This window comes from Palaemon carinicauda, chromosome 30, assembly GCF_036898095.1.
Source record: "Palaemon carinicauda isolate YSFRI2023 chromosome 30, ASM3689809v2, whole genome shotgun sequence".
Classification (NCBI taxonomy): domain Eukaryota; kingdom Metazoa; phylum Arthropoda; class Malacostraca; order Decapoda; family Palaemonidae; genus Palaemon; species Palaemon carinicauda.
In genome coordinates, this window is record NC_090754.1 from 86,167,587 (window position 1) to 86,189,160 (window position 21,574).

Consider the following 21,574-nt stretch of genomic DNA (forward strand, 5'->3'; position numbering starts at 1 on the left):
CCAACAAAATTGAACTGTTATACCTCTCCGTCCAATAATGATAAGCCATTCTAAAATCTTTAAAACTAGAGGGTTATTAGAATTAAAAACTTCCATAGCTTGAAGGACACTCCTTGCATCACTAAAAATTGTAAAATATGATATTTTAATTATAAAATAAATTTTTGAATATACTTACCCGGTGAATATATAATAGCTGCAACTCTGCGGCTCGACAGACAACATACTTAAAAAACTCGCGAGCGATCGCTATGCAGGTTGCGGGTGTGCCCACCAGCGCCAACTGTCGGCCAGATACCACTCTCGGATGTAAACAAAACCTTCAATTCTTCTCGTCCCACTGCGTCTCTATTGGGGAGGAAGGGAGGGTCGTTTAATTTATATATTCACCGGGTTAGTATATTCAAAAATTTATTTTATAATTAAAATATCATTTTTAAATATTTAACTTAGCCGGTGAATATATAATAGCTGATTCACACCCAAGGGGGTACCCAAGGAGGTGGGTAGAGACCAGAGTTAAATATGTTTACGTCGTATAAGCTAAGAATTTTTTCATTTTGACAGTTATCAATATAACAAAACCAAAATAAATAGGTACCTGGTAAGGAAGTCGACTTAGACGATTACTCTGCCTTGTAAGTCTGTCTTCCTTACGGAGCCCAGCGATCCTCTTCGGATGCTGACAGACTCCTAGGAGCTGAAGTATCAAGGGCTGCAACCCATACAACAGGACCTCATCAAACCCCTAATCTGGGCGCTCTCAAGAAATGACTTTGACCACCCGCCAAATCAACCAGGATGCGAAAGGCTTCTTAGCCTTCCGAACAACCCATAAAAACAACATTAAAAAACATTTCAAGAGACAGATTAAAAGGATATGGAATTAGGGAATTGTAGTGGTTGAGCCCTCACCCACTACTGCACTCGCTGCTACGAATGGTCCCAGTGTGTAGCAGTTCTCGTAAAGAGTCTGGACATCTTTCAAGTAAAATGACGCGAACACTGACTTGCTTCTCCAATAGGTTGCGTCCATGATACTTTGCAGAGATCTATTTTGCTTAAAGGACACGGAAGTTGCTACAGCTCTAACCTCGTGCGTCTTAACCTTAAGCAAAGATCGGTCTTCCTCACTCAAGTGTGAATGAGCTTCTCGTATTAACAATCTGATAAAATATGACAAAGCATTCTTTGACATAGGTAAGGATGGTTTCTTAACCGAACACCATAACGCTTCAGATTTGCCTCGTAAAGGTTTAGTTCGAGCTAAGTAGAACTTAAGAGCTCTAACAGGGCATAATACTCTTTCTAGTTCATTGCCTAAGATCTCCGATAAGCTAGGAATATCGAAAGATTTAGGCCAAAGACGAGAAGGCAGCTCATTCTTGGCTAGGAAACCAAGCTGCAGAGAACAAGTAGCTTTTTCTGACGAAAACCCGATGTTCTTGCTGAAGGCATGAAGCTCACTGACTCTTTTAGCCGAGGCCAAGCATACCAGGAAAAGGGTCTTAAGAGTGAGATCTTTCAGGGAGGCTGAATGTAAAGGCTCAAACCTGTCTGACATGAGGAATCTTAGGACCACGTCTAAATTCCACCCAGGTGTAGCCGAACGACGTTCCTTAGAGGTCTCAAAAGACTTAAGGAGGTCTTGCAGATCTTTATTGTTGGAAAGATCTAAGCCTCTATGCCGGAAGACCGAGGCCAACATGCTTCTGTAGCCCTTGATCGTAGGAGCTGAAAGGGAGCGAACTTTTCTCAGGTATAAGAGAAAATCAGCTATTTGAGCTACAGAGGTACTGGACGAGGATACGGAAACTGACTTGCACCAGTCTCGGAAGACTTCCCACTTCGATTGGTAAACTCTAATGGTAGAAGCTCTCCTCGCTCTAGCAATCGCACTGGCTGCCTCCTTCGAAAAGCCTCTAGCTCTCGAGAGTCTTTCGATAGTCTGAAGGCAGTCAGACGAAGAGCGTGGAGGCTTTGGTGTACCTTCTTTACGTGCGGCTGACGTAAAAGGTCTACCCTTAGAAGAAGACTTCTGGGAAAGTCTACCAGCCATCGAAGTACCTCGGTGAACCATTCTCTCGCAGGCCAGAGGGGAGCAACTAACGTCAACCTTGTCCCTTCGTGAGAGGCGAATTTCTGCAGTACCTTGTTGACAATCTTGAATGGTGGGAATGCGTAAAGATCTAGGTGTGACCAATCTAGGAGAAAGGCATCTATATGTATTGCTGCTGGGTCTGGGACTGGAGAGCAATAGATTGGAAGCCTCTTGGTCAACGAGGTTGCAAAGAGATCTATGGTGGGTTGACCCCAAGTCGCCCAAAGTCTCTTGCACACATCCTTGTGGAGGGTCCATTCGGTTGGAATTACTTGACCTTTCCGACTGAGACAATCTGCTAGAACGTTCAAGTCGCCCTGGATGAACCTCGTTACTAGGGAGATGCCTCGATCTTTTGACCAGATGAGCAGGTCCCTTGCGATCTCGTACAGAGTCAGTGAGTGGGTACCTCCCTGTTTGGAAATGTACGCCAAGGCCGTGGTGTTGTCCGAGTTGACCTCCACCACCTTGCCTCGAAGGAGATTCTCGAAGCTTATCAAGGCCAGGTGAACCGCCAAAAGCTCCTTGCTGTTGATATGCATGCTCCTCTGACTCGAGTTCCACAGACCTGAGCATTCCCGACCGTCCAGCGTCGCGCCCCAGCCCAAGTCCGATGCGTCTGAGAAGAGAACGTGGTTAGGTTTCTGAACTGCTAGGGGAAGACCCTCTCGTAGACTGATATTGTCTTTCCACCAAGTCAGACAAGTCTTTATCTTTTCGGAAATCGGGATCGAGACCGCCTCTAGCGTCTTGTCCTTTTTCCAGTGAAAAGCTAGATGGAATTGTAGAGGTCGAAGGTGTAGCCTTCCTAGCGAGACAAATTGCTCCAGGGATGATAGCGATCCTACCAGACTCATCCAATTCCTGACTGAGCAACGTTCTTTCTTCAACATCTTCTGGATGACGAGTAGGGCTTGATCTATTCTGGGGGCCGACGGAAAAGCCCGAAAAACTGGACTGTGAATCTCCATCCCTAAATACAGAATATTTTGGGATGGGATCAGTTGGGACTTTTCCAAGTTGACTAGGAGTCCCAATTCCTTGGTCAGATCTAGAGTCCAATTGAGATCCTTCAGACAGCGATGACTGGAAGAGGCTCTGAGAAGCCAGTCGTCCAAATAAAGGGAGGCTCGGATGTCCGATAAATGGAGGAATTTTGCCACATTCCTCATAAGCCTCGTAAACATGAGAGGAGCCGTGCTTAGGCCAAAGCACAGGGCCCGTAACTGGTACACCACATCGTCGAAGACGAATCTCAGAAAAGGTTGGGAATCTGAGTGAATGGGGATGTGGAAGTAAGCGTCCCTTAGGTCGAGAGAGACCATCCAGTCTCCCTTTCTGACCGCTGCTAAGACTGACTTTGTGGTCTCCATGGTGAACTTCGTCTTTGTGACAAAGACATTCAGAGCACTGACGTCTAGCACCGGTCTCCAACCTCCTGTCTTCTTTGATACTAGGAAGAGACGGTTGTAAAACCCCGGTGATTGAAGGTCCGAGACTTTGACCACCGCTCCCTTCTCTAGTAAAAGAGACACTTCCAGTTTCAGGGCTTGTCTCTTTGTTTCCTCTCGGTACCTGGGAGAGAGATCGATGGGGGACGTCGTTAGAGGAGGTCTGCGTACAAAAGGGATTTTGTACCCCTCTCTGAGCAACCTCACAGATTGTTGATCTGCGCCTCTCTTCTCCCAGGCTTGCCAGAAGTTCTTGAGTCTGGCACCTACTGCTGTCTGAAGTTGCGGGCAGTCAGACTCTGCCCCGCGAGGACTTGGATCCTTTCCTCTTTCCTCTCTTCCCTTCGGCACGAGCACCTCCCCTGCTGGGGGCTCTGCCACGAAAGGGCGGAATAAACCTGGACGCTGGAGTGTCTATCCTAGGTCTAGCAGACAAGGCAGGCAAAGGGGGAACTTTGCGAGCCGAGGACGCAACTAAATCGTGGGTGTCCTTCTGCACTAAAGACAAGGCAATTTCCTTAACTAAGACTTCAGGAAACAAGCACTTAGACAAGGGCGCAAATAGTAGCTCAGATCTTTGACATGGCGTCACTCCTGCTGATAGAAAAGAGCACAGAGACTCTTGTTTCTTTAGGACTCCTGACGTGAAAGAAGCGGCAAGCTCGTTAGATCCATCACGGACGGCCTTGTCCATGCAGGACATAATGAGTAAGGAAACATCCCTATCGGCAGATGAGATTTTCCTACTCAGGGCTCCCAAACACCAGTCCAGGAAGTTAAAAACTTCAAACGTCCTAAAGATGCCTTTAAGAAGGTGGTCCAGGTCCGAGGATGACCAACTAATCTTCGAGCGTCTCATGGCAAGGCGGCGGGGAGAGTCTACAAGACTTGAGAAGTCGCCCTGGGCAGAGGCAGGAACTCCCAAGCCGAGAACTTCTCCCGTGGCATACCAGACGCTCGATCTAGACGAGAGTTTAGAAGGGGGGGAAGGCAAAGGCCGTCTTCCCTAAACTCCTCTTGGTTTCCAACCAATCGCCTAACAGCCGTAAAGCTCTCTTGGATGAGCGAGAGAGAACGAGTTTCGTAAAGGCTGGCATGGCAGCAGGAACGCCTAAAACGAACTCAGACGGCGGCGAACGAGGAGCCACAGAGATAAAGTGTTCAGGGAACAAATCTTTAAAAACAAGCATGACTTTTTTAAAGTCCATAGATGGTGGAACTGCTTTAGGCTCATCTAAATCTGAAGGCTGATCCTCAGGCTGTGGTTCAGCAACGTCCTCATCTAAAAGTTCCTCATCTGATAACTGATGAGAAAACGGCAAAGGGGTAGGCAACGTTTGACTCGCAGCGTCCGGCCGCACTGGTGCATACGTGACGGAGCAGGACGCAGCGTCCTGAAACTGCCGAACAGTCTGGGAACTGTCAACAACAACAGGTGCGCGAGGACGCACAGCGTCCACCCGAGACTGTTTAGACCGTCTGGGTTGTGCAGTCAACACCATACTGGGTTGCGGAGGTTGACGCACCGCGTCAAAACAAGTCAACTTTGATGGTTGGTGAACGTCCTGAACGTCACCAGTCGCATCAGTGAGTTGCCTAACGTCAACGTGCGGCTGGAAATCCACACGGGATCGCATCGGGGGAGGTACAACCCCAACTGGTTAACGCGAGAAAGCTACATCAACGTCAACAGGACGCACAACAGAACGCTTGGATGGCTGACGGCCAGTAGGTTCAACGGAAACCTTCTCTGTGTTGTAGTCTTCCATAAGGGACGCAAGCTTAGACTGCATGTCTTGCAGTAACACCCATTTAGGGTCTACGGAAGCGGGTGCGGTAACAGACGGGGTTAGCGACTGAGACGGCACAACTTTGCCTTTCTTAGGCGGCGAGCAGTCATCAGATGACGGCAACGGGTCCGAACTGTCCCAGTGGCTACATCCGGGACGTTGGACTTGTCCTGAAGGGACCGACTTGCGTTTCAAAGGTCTAGAGACCTTGCTCCATGGTTTCTTACGTGAAACGCCTTCGGACGACGAGGTAAAAATGGGCTCTCTCGTCTTATGGTAGGGGCGATCTTGACGAGATACGCCTGATACCAAAGAGGGAACGTCTGTTCGCTGATCAAGGCCTCTCGAACCCATAAGTCGTACGACATTGCTTCTCCCCTTGGCTTGGGAGCTTGCAAGAGGTCCCGGACTAGGTGAACGACAGGCACGAACAGACGAACCCTCGGTCGCAACACTGTTCACAACACTTTGCGTAACACTAGGCACTTCCCCACTTTCCGCCGTGGCACTTTGGCACTTGAGTTCCTTCACGTCCGCCATGAGTTGATTACGGTCACTTGCCAAAGCCTCAACTCTCTCCCCCAAGGCATGAATAGCATGCAACATGTCTTGCATAGACGGTTCCTGAGTGCTAGGAGGGGGGTTAGGAACAACCACTACAGGGGAAGGATTAGGTTCAGGGGCATGTGGAGAGGAAAAATCTACGGACCTAGAAGAACTTCTCCTTACCCTATCTCTCTCTAGTCTGCGTGTATATTTATCAAATTCGATCCAATCGAATTCCGAAAGGCCGACGCATTCCTCACACCGATCTCCCAATTGACAGGTTTTACCCCGACAATTGGAACAAACAGTGTGAGGGTCGAGAGAAGCCTTTGGAAGACGCCTATTACAGTCCCTAGCATTACACTTTCGAAACTTAGGAACTTGAGAAGGGTCAGCCATTTTGAATTAGTCAAAGAAAATTCCAAAAACGATCTAAGTCATCAACAAATAATCCAATTCAAAAAAGAGTTCAAGGGTTTATTTTGAAGAAAAACACCTGTACTGCGAAAGCTCAAACCAAATTAAAGTACTTCACCAAATATGATGGGAAAACTCCAGGTTCTACAGCGAGTAAAAGTACGTCTTGTCGTCAACGTCGACAGAGAAGAATTGAAGGTTTTGTTTACATCCGAGAGTGGTATCTGGCCGACAGTTGGCGCTGGTGGGCACACCCGCAACCTGCATAGCGATCGCTCGCGAGTTTTTTAAGTATGTTGTCTGTCGAGCCGCAGAGTTGCAGCTATTATATATTCACCGGCTAAGTTAAATATTTAAAATACCCTCCTTCTCCAACGCTATTTTCTCAATAGCAGTTAATATTCCATACAGTTCGGCAGTAAATATGGAAGCGGTCAGAGGAAGTGCACCTCTACAATTAAAACCATTACTATGTACTCCAAATCCAACGCCAGCATCTGATTTGGAGCCATCAGTATAGATAAAAGTTGATCCTCTATGTTCTTTAACATGTTCATTAAAAAGAGACTTGGGTTCTAGGTCTGACATATTCTTCTTATCTCCAATAAAATATTTACAAAAAGATATCTCCGGTAACTTCCATGGAGGCGTTGATGATACCTTGAATGGAAGTACCTTATTTCTAGTTATATCCAGACTATTTAATAATCGTTTCACCTGAAAGCCATAAGGTTGAGGAGATTTTGGGTGCAACCCAAAGTATGATGCGTGTCTTACAAGGCTTGCAGTCTGAAATGCTAGAGAGTTAGGGAGTCTTTGCAATCTAAACCAATACCGAAGAATGGAAGACATTCGGTAAAAGTCTAGAGGTAACTCTCCAGCATCGACAAGGAGACTTGGGATAGGCGAGGTTTTAAAAGCTCCAGTAGATAATCTAATACCTGCATGATGTATCGAGTCTAATATTTTTAACCGGCTTGGGGTGGCTGAAGAATATACCTCACAACCATAACTAATTTTGGAAAAAATCAAGGCCTTGTATAATTTTAAAATAGTATTGCGGTCTGCCCCCCACGATGTATGGGACAATACTTTTAAGATATTCAGAGCTTCAACACATTTAGCTTTTAATGCTTTTAAGTGAGAAACCCATGTCAGCCTACAATCAAATATCAAACCTAAAAATTTAGCTTCTCTTGCACATGGTATCCGTTGACTTTTAATGTATATATCCGGGTCTGGATGTACTCCCCGGATACGACAAAAATGGACAACGGTAGTTTTACTTGTCGAGAACTTAAATCCATTCATGTCAGCCCACTGGATAATTTTATCAATAGAGAGTTGGATTTTTCTCTCAACTATTGCCATTCTGGTGCCAGCAAATGATATCGAGAGATCATCCACAAATAATGTTGAGAGAACATCCTGGGGAATGGCTGAGGATATCCCATTAATTGCTAGTGCAAAAAGGGTTACACTCAGCACACTACCCTGAGGAACTCCTTCTTCCTGGCACTTACTCTCGGATAGAGTTTCCCCAACTCTCACTTGAAAAACTCTACGTGAAAGAAATGCCTGAATAAATAGTGGCAGCTCTCCTCTCAATCCCAATTCATGAATGGTTTTAAGTATACCATATCTCCATGTGGTATCATATGCCTTTTCAAGGTCAAAAAATACTGTAACATGGTGCTGTTTGGAAGCAAAGGCTTCACAAATAGAAGACTCTAGTCGTATCAACACATCAGTCGTTGAGTGCATTTTTCGGAATCCACATTGAATCGGTGATAAAATACCTTTCTTTTCAAGGTACCACATCAGCCTTGCATTGACCATCTTCTCCATGACTTTACATAAACAAGATGTCAATGCAATAGGGCGATAGTTTGCTGCTAAAAACTTGTCTTTACCGGGTTTTAAAAAGGCTAAAATAATGGCTAGTTCCCAAACACTAGGATAACTATGATCATGTCATATTCTATTAATAATACTTAAAATAAATAGCTTTGTATTAAAATGTACATGTTTAATCATTGCATATGGAATTCCATCGGGTCCAGGGGCTGTATCATTGCAATGAGCAAGTGCGGAATCAAATTCTCTTTCAGTGAAAGGAGAATTATACGACTCTTCCCTTCTTGTTGCAAAATTTAAAATTTTCTTTTCTTCAGTGCTCCTATACTGGTGACCAGGAGCTCCTTCACACTTGCTGGATACTTTTGAAAAAGGATTAGCCAGGGCATTGCTAACATCATTTGCTTCAGTTACATACTGGCCATTCACCCTCAACACTGGTGGTGGGTTGGGGGTGAATTTGCCGGCTATCTTTTTTACTTTCCTCCACACAGAAGATGGTGGTGTTCTACTGTTAATGGAGGAAACAAAAGACATCCATGACTGGCGCCTTGGTTCTTTCATGGCACGACGGAACTGTGCTCTACATTTCTTGTACATAATTAAATTCTCATCAGTTCTGCGTCTACGCAATCGTGTTAAAGATCTTCTTGTGGCTCTGTGCAGGGCAGTTAGTTCTGAAGACCACCACGGGACTGGTCGTCGTTTGAATAACCCTGTTGTTTTTGGAATTGAATTGACTCCTGCTGTATGGAGAGTTCCATTCAGTAAGTCTATGGCATCATCGATATTTTCAACTTGTCCTGCATCCCCCTCAATTTCGCTTAGTTCACAAAATTTATCCCAGTCCGCCTTGTCAAGATTCCATCGTGGCGATCCCTGTAAAGGTGGACCATTGTTGGTGTTTATAATGATTGGTGCGTGATCACTAGTATGCCAATCATCTAATGTTCTCCAATCGAAGTCGAGAAGGCAATTAGAGCTTACGATTGATAGGTCAATACATGACAAGGTACCTGTCTGGACATGAAAGTGTGTGGGCTCTCCTGTATTAAGGAGTCCCACATCTTCATTTTCCACAATTGATGATATGATATTTCCCCTCGTGTTTGCTAAAACATCACCCCACAAAGGGTGTCTACCATTCAAATCTCCAAGTAAAAGGAAAGGTTGAGGGAGTTGTTGAATCACCTCCACTAAGTTGTCATACAAAATGTTATCATTTGGAGGCAAGTACAGAGAACAAATTGTATATTTTCGCCCTATGTCGATCTGTACAACCACTGCCTGCAGAGGTGTACGAATAGACAGAGAAACTTGGGGAACATCTCGACAAACGTATATGAGACTTCCGCCATGGCTCCCCACTTGGTGATCATATGGTGTCCTATAACTAATGTATTCGCGAGGGCAAGGGGTATTATGATCAAGTTTGCTCTCCTGTAGACAAATAATTATGGGGGAATGTTCATGAATAAGGAGCTTAAGTTCTTCATATTTGGCCCTTAAACCCTGACAATTCCATTGCAAAATGGAGGAAAAAACTATGGTTTATAATTTGGTAGACCCCTTGGATGGAGTCTTCCCATTAGCAGTGTTTGATCTAACACTATTTTTTGGTGGTTTTATTAAAGAGCGTCTTGATAGATTGGGTTTAGAATTTATGATTTTCTTTTTGTCTTTTTGATCTGATTGTTGAGGAGGTTGGTGGACCTCCACTTGAATTTCCGATTTATTTAAATTGACTTCCAGATCAGAAATATCAACAAACAAATCATCATACTTATTTGACGTCGTAATTTTGATATTTCTTATGGAAGGGGGCGAGAGAGATGGAGGTCTCTCTCTTTTCCGATTAGTAGGTTTTGAGCTACCAGGTTTTTGCACCTTCCCCAATACAGGTGCACCTGGTAACTTGGTGTCAGGTGGCATCTCCATCAAATCAGGCAAGGACATGGCCTGGGAGAGGTTAGTACTATTGTTGGTAATGGGGGACGAAGGCTATACAGAAATGGGCAATGACCCATTTTTAATACGCTGTGGCAAAGCCTCAGAAGGCGATATGATTACCTTGTCATGCAGTACTTTATTATCAGAGGTTGTATTTCTTTTCTTAGGATTACTGGCAGTGCTAGGTGGGGTTGCTGTCTCCTGTGGTAAATTTACCTTTGATTTTAAGGCCTTTGCATAGCTGGTTGATTTATTCAACAGTCTTTTTGCATGTCCCACACTTATGTGTTCTAAACTTGATTTGTTTAGGGCAGCTTCCTCCAACTTATACAGTTCGCATCTCCTATCAGTTGATTTATGATTCAAATTGCAATTTGAACACCTGGCCTCAAGTGTACATTCTCCATGATAAGTTTTGGAGCAAATACCACACATTTTTCCATTTTTACAAACTTTGGATGGGTGTCCAAATTTAAAACAATTAAAACATTGCAGGGGCTTTTGTTTGAGAGGCCGAACTTTAATCCTTTCATTTTCAATAAAAATATGGAAAGGTACATCAGCATCCTGGAAAGTGAGTATAATCATTGAAGTTCCAGGAACCTTATGCACTTTCCATACATTTAATGGACACATAGAAAGTATCTCCTCCTCTGTAAATTCGTATAGGTCCTTATTAAAGACCACTCCCCTTCCATAACTAAAATTTAGATGAGGTTTCATTTCCAATGTAATTTCATCACTGCCTGTCTGTAAGTTAGACAGTATTGCAGACTGAGTCGAAGATTTGGCATGGATGAGATGACTGTTCTTCCCAAAACGAGATATATCTCCAGGTGCTATGGTTCCTACTTTTTTTTTGGATAAACTTACATATCTTAAAATAATTCCCTATTATCCCTTTAGATTCAGCTAAGAGCCACATTGGTGGTTTGGGTTTTCTCTGTGAAGGCATGGGTACATTTCTATCTTTTTCAAACCAATCAGCAGGTTTGTACACATCCAATTCCTTTGGGACCTTATCACAAAGAGCTCCCATGATGTTCAATTCGTTAATTTTGATACTACTAATATTACTTATGGCATTAAACGCCTCATCGTGACTTTCAAAAGATATCCAAGAGTCCCATTTTTCATCTCCAAGTCTCATCCTTATTTCCTTTATCAATCCATAGCACTCAAATGCTCTATATATATATCATCATAATTTGTCTCTAATGGGATTTGGGAAACATGAAGGAATCGTAGTTTCCCTGTGTTACCCAAATTGCTAGATTTTTTAACATCAGTAGAGTGGTCCTTTTTAGTTCGAAGGTCGTCAACAGAGTTTTCCTTAATTACAGTAGCAGAAGTCGTCAACAGTGCCGGGGGAGAGTCAGCAAATCCAGGGGATGGGGAGTCAGTATTTGAAGGGTCCATACTTAAGGGTGGAATTTTCAGGTTTTTTGTTGTTGTTTTGTTGGGGTACCTGCTTGAGAATTATAAGAAAGTATCATACGTTGGAAAGGAAATTTGCATTCTCCACTATCGGCACAATGAGAGTTTACTTCCCCGATGATCCACTCCATACCCTACCCGAAGGATAGCATCAAAACAGATATAGAGGCACAGGTGTAAGCTAAACCCGCCTGTTAGGACTGAGACCAAAGTAATATGGAATCATCCTCCCCATATCTGTAATGATGGGCTTCCGGCCAAAAGCCAAGAGTCCCACCTCAAGGATTGGATCCCCCTGGATTCCGATGACCCAACCCTTGAGAGTAGTTCCGCCAAAAAGGTCCAAACCATCTTTGGGATGGCTGAGATCATCCAATACTCTCATATATAGCTTTGAATGCGAATACCTCCCAACCGTGATCCCTTCTCCCATTCATCTAAGCAGGCAGTAATAACGAATGTGGAAATATCCACGCCATTTAAATAAAATAGAAAAAAAAAAAATAGATAAATAAATAAATGAACAAATACAATAAATAAATATATATATATATGCATACATCTACATATATATATAACTAAGAAAAATAATAATCATAGAGATAGGACAGCAAGATGAAAGAAAGTTGATAAAATTAAGAGAAGGTCGAAGTAATATTAAGCAGAAGAAAAAGATGAAAGAGAGAAATTTAGATTCGAACTGGGGGAGCAATTTCCCGAAGCTCGAGAGCCCTCTTGCCCGTCACCAAGATTCAGCACGGGAATGAAATGCTGTGCTGAAGCTCAATGACTTCATCAAGGCATTCTCTCATTAAGAGGGTGGCCAAGAGGAAGGCAGGGAGAGTTCTCTGGGGAAACAAACCTGCTATGCCACGGCGGGATAGCCACACTGCATCATAAGCAGGAATACTTGCAGTCTAGGCTGAATTCGACGAGCACCCTGGAAGATGGATGGAATGGAAACTGAAAGTACCCGTCCTTCCGATCCAGGGTTTAAGGAGTCCTGTCGCCTCGTTACCAGTCTGATCGATTCTGCTGGTCTACGCTGGCCGAAGTTTGTTCGACAAACTTGATCAGGGCTGAGAGGTCGACAAAGGACATCCCCTCTCAGATCCTTTCTTACAAGAAAGGATCGACTGAGGAGGCCGGGGGTGAAGCCGTCGATGATCCTAAGGAAGACCTTCGCCTAAGGTATGGATCATTCTGCCCAACCGGGCAACTCTGCTGACGCTATGGCATAGAGGTTCAGAGACATTGAATTCGCTGGCAGAGACGGCAGGCGCGATATCCTTGGCTGATCACAGAGATTGTGCGGGAATGGGCATCGGGAAGCTGTCATTCGGATGAGTAACCTTAAGCATCCTCCCAGAGAAAAACCTGCAATCCTAGAGTTCGTGAACTCCTTTTAGGACTATGCCCCCCCGGGGGAGTCTCCCGTGCCATCTGTTCCTGACAGGAGGAAACTGCAATTGGACACCTTGTCCCAGTTGTCGTAGCCGATAACTTAGGCCGACGTGGTTGAAAGAAAAGGGCGCTGGAGCTCCGCAGAGTCTGGAAGAAAGCGCCTTAGAGGAGTGAAAACGGAAGTCGATTTCCTCCGCACAGCCGCTGTCTAAGTCTCTGTCCTTGGGCACAAACAAACTCTTCTCAAGGATGGAAGGGTGTCTGAGGTCGTCGACCTCCACAGATGAGACACCCGAAGGAAGCCCTCAGTCAGCGCGTCCAGATGGTACAACATCGAGCTTGTCCGCAAGTTAGATACTTAACGACGAAAGGCCAAGTTGCCTGAGCTCGAGAGGAGGAAAGTACCCATGCTCTTCCTGTAGCTTCCTTGAACCAAACCTCGGGCCGTAACCGAGGAGGGAAAGAACCTGGTAAGCTCCCAGAGGAAGGGGTAAGCAGTCACCCCTTGTCCGATGGAGAAATCTCGAACGGAAAGCCCCCCCCGCCAAAAATCCTTCCAGGGAATGACGGGGAAGGGCTAACCCAGGTTCAGGAAAGAGGAGTGTTGCTCAGATCTCCCTTAAGTTTCTCCTATTCTTGCAAGTGCCATGCTCTGCGTTTACGGGGTCAGGCCGGGTTCTGGAAATACGCTCCAGAAGAACTCGCCAGGCTGGCCATGCTGCGATAACCCCATTGGGAATCGTGGTCGCAATCGTCCTGGAGCTCGTGCGACAGAAATTCAAAGATTTTCGCGTGGGCGAACGTGGAAGCGCCCATGCGCGGTAACGCAAACGAAGGTGAGCGAAGGAGCGCAGAAGGAGGGTGAGCGTGGTAGGAAGGGCGAGAGCTGGTGGTCGGCGAGCGATAACCCATAGACGAGCAATGGATACTGCAAGAAATAAGCCGACGTTTGTGCGAAGAAACATTGTAGGTTCGCGCGACGGAACACCATCCGTCCGCGCGATGGAAAACCGTTGGTTCGCGCGTGGGCTAACATTGGAGAGCATGGGCGCGGACGCGCATGAGCGTAGACGTGCAGGCACGTGGGCGTGTGGGCGCGCAAGCGAATGGTCGCGCGGGCGCACAGGCAAGCGGTCGCGCGGGGGCACAGGCAAGCGTTAGCGCGATGGCGAGGAAATGCGCTGCCGCGTGGGCGAGGAAGACCGCTGGCAATATGGATCAACAAGCGATCGGTTGTGAGCTGGTGAGCGCTAACGCGCAGGTTGGCAATGGCGCGTTGTGTTATGCCGACGCGATGGTCGAGCAGCATGCGCACATGACCGATCGTGCGTTGGCGAGCAATATGCGAAGGTGAGCGATCGCGAGCAGCATGTGCAGGAGGGCGATCGTGCGATGGTGATCAGCATGCGCAGGTGGGCGGTCGCGCGATGGCGAGCAGCCTCTGCAGGTGGGCGATTGCGCGATGGCTATCAGCATGCGCAGGGTCGTGCGATGGTGATCAGCATCCGCAGGTGTGCGGTCGCGCGATGGCGATCAGCATCCGCAGTTGAGGGTCGCGCGATGGCGGTCAGCATCCGCAGTTGAGGGTCGCGCGATGGCGGTCAGCATCCGCAGTTGAGGGTCGCGCGATGGCGGTCAGCATCCGCAGTCGAGGGTCGCGCGATGGCGGTCAGCATCCGCAGTTGAGGGTCGCGCGATGGCGGTCAGCATCCGCAGTCGAGGGTCGCGCGATGGCGATCAGCATCCGCAGTTGAGGGTCGCGCGATGGCGATCAGCATGCGCAGGTGAGCTAGTAGCTGGCGAACCATGTTCCTTCAGAAGAGTTGGAGAACGTTGGCGTGCCAGCTGTAACACACGCGGGCGATCCGGAGATCGCCGAGAGACAGGTGATCGCTGGCGAGCTGATGATCGCTGACGAGCAGAAGGCTACGCGTGGAAGCCTGCGTATAGAAGAAGAGTCCTTGACCCCGACCTGAACCGAAGTTCTAGATCGCGAGAGCGAACGTGGGCGCACAGGGCGCGTAACAGGAACCAACAGGAACAGCAGGGATGATCATCATGAAAGCGCTGACGAACAGGAGAGCGCTGATGAGCAGAAGAGCGCCTGTGCGCTAACACTGAGCAGGAGCAGGAGAGAACACAGCAGAAGGGCGCGCAGGGAAACCCTGACACGCAAGGGAAGAACCCCCGTGGGAGGCAACCCTTCGCCCCGAAGGGATCGTTGTCCGCCGGGAGACTGATGTCCGTCGGAAGACCGCTGTCCGTCGGGAAGACCGTTGTCCGTCGGGAAGACCGTTGCCCGTCGGAAGACGAGATCAGACTGCTGTCCATTTGCACCAAGGCGGAAGATCGAGAAAAAGGAGTTGTAGGCTGCAAACGGAGATTCAAAAAGGCGCCTCAAGCACCCTTATAGGGAGATGAGAGGCCCTTACGACGAGGCGGACGGTGGGCCTTACGGCAAGGGAGGCCAACAGCAACAGAAGAAACCTCCGAAGAGGAGTCTCTATGAGTGTACTCTCTGGCGAACGAAAGAGAAACACTTCGTAGAAGAGACTGGTCAGCAGTGACTTAAAAGGAGCAATCCTCCGAAGAGGAGCTCCTGCAGTTGCCCAGCCCCTTGAGCGAAACTGCAGGTGTGACCGCTCAGCACCAAGAGCATAGTCGCACGAAAAAAGGCAAGAGGAGAACCCTCCATAAGGGGAAAAACTCAAGCCTGGACAGGAAAAAAATCTTCCCTCGGAAGGAAAGTTACCTGCCCAAGGAGGCAAGCCTCCTGAGAGTTCTAAAATGAACTGGAGAGCTGTCCGTCGTCACGGGAGTACTTCCAGTAGAAGGAGACACGCCCCTGACGAAAACACAAGGGGGGAGGCAGCAACAGCCGAATCCCCAGGACTCAACAAGACAGCTCACACCGTTGCCTTATTACAGAAACGAACTAGATCGGTAACTGTAAAAAAAAAAAATAAAACAAAAAAAACATTAGTACACATTCATTCCCCCGGGAAGGCTCCGAAGAGGAATCCCGAGGGAAAGGAAACAAGAATTACACAACAGGCACGTGCCCTCACAACCACTTACACTCACGGAAGGAGAGCTGTAACCAAAACAGAATTAAAACAATTATAATTATGTAACTATGTAATTATGTAATTTAAAAATGAATGAACACTAAAGAAAGAACGAAATCCCCCGAAAGGAATCGTTCTACAAAGCTGAAAAATCAACAAATACAATTAGATTCATAAACTAATTGAAACAAACGTACGGCGCAGCAACCCCCCCCCACGGAAAGGAAGCTACAAGGGCATAGTAACACGTAGTAAAAGGGTGAACGACCTCAAGAGAGAGAGAGAGAAAGACATAAGTCAAACTCGATCGCCACCCATAACGCTGTGGCGGCCAACTGCCGAGGACACCACGTAGATAAGTACACTACACACACAAATCTGAAAAGGAAACTTACTGATTTCTATCCTCAAATATGTATACAAACATGAAAACATGTTTACATATATATTGAGTAAATGAAAAGTAAGCGATTAAGTAAAGACAAAACAAACAATGGCTGCCAAGAGAGAGACGTCTGTCACAGTCCGAGCCAAAAGTGAAAGTGAGCATTCATCTGTGTGTGAGGGAAGGGAGGGGTAGCTAGCTACCACTCCCCTACCCCCCCGCTAACTAGCGCGGGGGTAATACACCCTCGTTAAATTCTAATGGCTCGCCATTTCAGCTGCGCTAAAAGGTAAACCCTGTGTAAATAGCGTGGTTTATATTTCGGTTACGGAACAAATAGAGTATTGAACTTTGTTTACTCCAATTTTAAATTCTAGTAACTAAAAGGTGGCTAATTTTTAGCTTTCCATTTACATCGAACCTTATACATACCGTATATTATTTTAAATATTAATTAACAAATTTTGTATCATATAGTATAGGGTACAACGGCATAATACAAGGCAAATAAAGTACAGGAGTACGTACCTTTCAGGATCTAGTATTACATCCAGTAAATTTTTCTGCAAACCCTGCAAAATTTCAGTTGGTAGCAACTTTACTTTCAGGCCAAGTTCTGCAACTGCACGATCTCTCTCTAATTTTTGGTTTGCACAGAGGCTTGTGAAAATACTTTCTACGTCTTGCCCTGTCATGACGATTGACCTGAAAAAAATAATGAAATTAATGTGACTAGAATTCAAATGAACAAATATGATTAATTGATGAAATTATCAAAACACTTTAAAAGAAAAGGAAAAATGTTACAGAACATACAGAACATTCCTGTACTTCTCTTTTCCTTTCAACTTTATTAGATGCAGGGTAGGCCACTGAAGTCAACTTTCTCCATCTACTCCTGGCATTTTCTTCCCGAAATCCTACCCCAGCCATACCCATCCTCACTACATCCTTCCATCTCCTCCCCCATCACTGGCATGATCTTGGCTCTCGTGATTGGTTCCACTTCCTCCCTGTCTGGTCTTCAGTTGCTAATTCTCATCATAACTTGTTAGATTTTAACTTACAGTCTATCAAATTCCTCATTCCTGATCTTCTTGAACAATCGTTAAATGTTCTTTAAGCATGCTACAGCCATCCATTGCATTCAGATCTTCCAAGACTGTAACTTCCTGTACATAGTACTAGGTATGTTGTTGTTGTTGTTGTTGTTGTTATTGTTATTTATTACTACTACTACTACTACTACTACTACTACTAGCTAAGCTACAACTCTAGTTGAAAAAATCAGTATACTATAAGCCCAACAGGGAAAACAGCCCACTAAGTAAAGGAAACAAATACAATTAACTATAAGAGAACTGATGAACAATTAAAATACGGTATGCAAAATTAGGAATAATTTGCATTTTTCTTAACTATACGAACCTGGAGCTCTTTACATAGGAATATTACTTCAGCAATAACTGAAACTAGCCATTAAAGATTTTGCAAGGCGTTGTTCTGCAACCACAAAGGGAAAGACTTTTGTGGTCACACAAAGTGCAGGACTCATGTCCCCTGCTGCATCGTGTCAGGAGTCCTAAGGTATTGGGACCCGAAGGGTTGCCCCACCTGCTCAACCCTGCTGGCCAAGGGCTTCGGCGAAGCCCCCCTAGTTACCATAGAGACTAGGGATACAGCGAGGGAGACCCTTCGCAAATGGGTAAGAGGGTTCCAAAAGAACTCTCCAGGACCATACTTACCCAATGACTCCCTAAGGTGCCTACTGTTCCCCAAGGCTATCCTGAGTGCGGTGGTGTCCCATGAACAGCTCCGGTCCCCCTTCATACAAATGAAGATTGACTCGGACATCAACAAGGAACTAGAAGGCATGGACATCCACCAAGAGAGGATGTCAGAAGTGACCACCGACACTGAACAGGACCTACTGCAAGGTGGCCCTGAAGAAAACGTGGACCCTCCACGAGCAGAGGAAGGAGGATCCGTGTCAACGGCAACGGAAGACCCTCAGTTTGCCGTGACGGCATACCAACCTGTGCCGTCAACATTCTCGGCTCTAACTTCACAACCAGTTGCCCAGGTCAACACAAATGAAGAGATTCTAACATCTCTTCAACGGATGATGGAATTGTTCCAACGGGAACAAGAGACGATGCGGGAATCACTCAAGCAGCAGCAGAAACTGTTGCAGGAGAGGATGGACCGCTTCGGATCCACCAAGGGCACTGCTAAGAAGCCTCTTGAAGTGTTGGATCTTCCTCACTACTCCAAAACAAATCCCTGGAGGTATGCGGAGCATATGCCTATGATGAATGGGAAACTATTCGTCTCTGAGAAGTTGGGGACCATAGCAGGAACAGTCGGTGAACTCCTCTGCGGCGGACTGCAACGACGATGATGAACCGAAGAGGCACCTCCACACCAATTCATAAGGTGAAGGAAGGCCTCTCCGGCGAAGAGGAAGGCGAGCCTTGCGACGGATGTGCCCTCTGGGGGCCGCTGGATCAGGAAGCTGACCTTCTGCAGGCCTCCGAAGAGGAGTCTCTGTAAGTGATCTCCCCCGAGGGAGAGAATCACCACCAGGAGAGACTGTTGGACTTACTGTAGTTTCTCCCTCGTAGGTTGTGCAGGAATGGGAGAAACTAAGCCTTCAGCTACTGCAGAATGAGAAGAGGCAGAGGTATTAGGAAATACCGCATTGGATACCTCTGACGCCACAACGTCGACAATTGACAGAGGATCAACCTCCTGCCAAAGTCGGCGATTGCTTGACAGCGGCACCCAATCGGATGATGTCAAGTACAGTAGAGCTTCCTTGGAGGGCAAACCCTCAAGCCCCAAGGAAGACCAAAGCTGAAACAAATTAGTTAGTGATATATCCACCCCGAGGGGAGAGGTGGAGCTGCCTCGCTAGGGGGAGGCAATGCCATCTCTCAAACACCGAGTTTGGGAAACAGAACCACGGTCTATGCTACCACTCGCCAGTCTCTCGAAAGAGGCTGATCGAGCAGGAGCTTCGGAGGAGGTTTGGGCAACGGAAGAAGAGTCCTTGGGATTTTCTACTTTCAAAGAAACCTTCGAAGGAGAAATATCCCGCCTGGACTTCTTCTTCCGTCGCCGAGAAAAACTCTCCCACTAGGAGGTAGACCACTCCCTACACTCATTACCACTATCACACCGTCGGCCTCTACAGTAAGGGCAAAGGGTGTGAGGGTCTGTCTCGACCGCCGACATGAATGTTCCGCAGGGGCGGTCGGGTAATCCAGGACAGGTGCGCATAATCGCAGAGGCCAACTTCACACTCAAACCTGTCAAAGAAAAAAACCATTAATGGCTGCCAAGAGAGAGGTGAGGATGAGAGAGGACACGTCCGTCTACCATCCGAGCCAAGAGCAAAGTGAGCTCAAGCACAGGTGTGTGTGTGTGGGGGAGGTTAGCAAGCTACCCTCCCCTACCCCCGCTAACTAGCAATGGGGTAGTAAACCTTCGTTAAAATTCTAATGGCTCGTCATTTCAGCTACGCCGAAAGTAATACCCCTATTAAATAGCGTGGTTTATATATCAGTTACGGAACAAATTTGTATGATAGCCTTTTTACTATGTATATTACAATAATCAGAATTGCTATTTGAAGGAAACTGGTTGTGAACTGATGGCATTCTTCGAATAAGCCAACCGTATTTATCAACTCAATATCCATGATTCCGAAAGTCCTGGTCCGTCCCAAACCCCTAATCCTCCTCCACAATTGCCAGTCCATCCAACCCACCACAAAAAAAGAAGTTGACCCTTGGAAAGAAGATGATACCACTCACAGATTCAGACTTGAGTGGCTTCGAGTAATGGGGCCATTGCCAAGGCTATGAATCACCCCTGAAGCTGAACCTGATCCTGAAGGAATGTAAGTAAAGCTATATTTGCTTCTGTTAATATATAGTGGTGAATGTAGTCCGTTGGGTCAAGTTTAAACATTTTTATCAATTGTAAAATATTTTTTCTTTACAAAATATGATTGTGTTACCTTGCTAGGAGTAAAACGGATTAAAAATATGGAGTTTTTATGATAAAACAAAGTTTTGTGAATACTTACCTGGCAGTTATATATACATAGCTAATTATCTCTATTTCGGCAGAATTTTTCTAAACTAGGCAACCGCAAGGGGTGGTAACACCCGTTAAAGGGTGGTAGGAGGAATCATTCCCGTTTTCTGTTCTTCAGTTCATCTATGCCCGACCTGTCTCCTGAGGGGAGGTGGGTGGGCCTTCGAATGTATATATAACTGCCAGGTAAGTATTCATAAAACTTTGTTTTATCATAAAAACTCCATTTTTATGAATAGAACTTACCTGGCAGTTATATATACATAGCTGATTAACACACTTGGAGGAGGGTGATAGACAGTAAACATCGTTGGGGAAACAACCAAAAAAGCTGTAGGATAAATAAACACCTTGATTCCTTACTTGCTAAGGTAGTTGACTTCAAAGGTTCCTGCCTCTTGAGTCGCTTTCCCTTAGGAGTGTCAGCCAGGATGTGACCTGCAGTGCTGAAAACACTCAATCGAGTCTGTCAACGGGGTGAGACCAACAATCTGACTAGACTTCAGGACTACCTATTGCCCAAAATAAAAAACTGCAACTTTACCAAACCAACCACCTAACATTTGCAAATTAGATAAAAATTATCTAACTAGACTGAGGTGACTGTACACAAGTCGAAGTCCTCAGACAACCAATAAAAAATACACCAACCTATGCACAAGTAAACAAAACTAAGGTTGAGGGGAGGTAGTAACTCCTTTGCCTAATACAGAAGCCGTAGCTACGTATGGTCCCAAGGTATAACATTTCTCATAATCCACCCTCACCTCTCTGAGGTAATGAGAGGCGAACACATAGTTGCTCCTCCAGAATGTCGCATCCATAATTTGACGGAGCGACATGTTCTTGCGGTAAGCAAGCGAGGTCGCAATGGCCCTCACTTCGTGAGCTTGCACTTTTAAACGTCCGAAGTGTTCCTCCTCACACAAGAGATGCGCTTCTCTTATCACTTCCCTCAGGAAAAAAGACAAAGCGTTCTTGGAAAGGGGCTTTTGAGGATCTTTCACAGAACACCACAGGGAGCTAGAAGAGCCTCTCACACTTTTCGTGCGAGACAAGTAGGT

General features: G+C 46.1%; 1 protein-coding gene across 1 annotated transcript in view; it reads right to left on the bottom strand.

Moving 5' to 3' along the window:
* Positions 1–20,895, bottom strand: part of LOC137623629 (uncharacterized) — a 68,707-nt gene extending 47,812 nt beyond the window's left edge. The window contains exons 1-2 of the mRNA XM_068354460.1: positions 20,874–20,895; positions 16,935–17,111 (exon numbers count right to left, since the gene is read on the bottom strand). Coding sequence (XP_068210561.1) covers positions 16,935–17,101 — 167 coding nt within the window. The 5' untranslated portion in view covers positions 17,102–17,111; positions 20,874–20,895. The remainder of the gene's footprint in view (positions 1–16,934; positions 17,112–20,873) is intronic.
* Between the last annotated feature and the right edge of the window lie 679 nt (positions 20,896–21,574).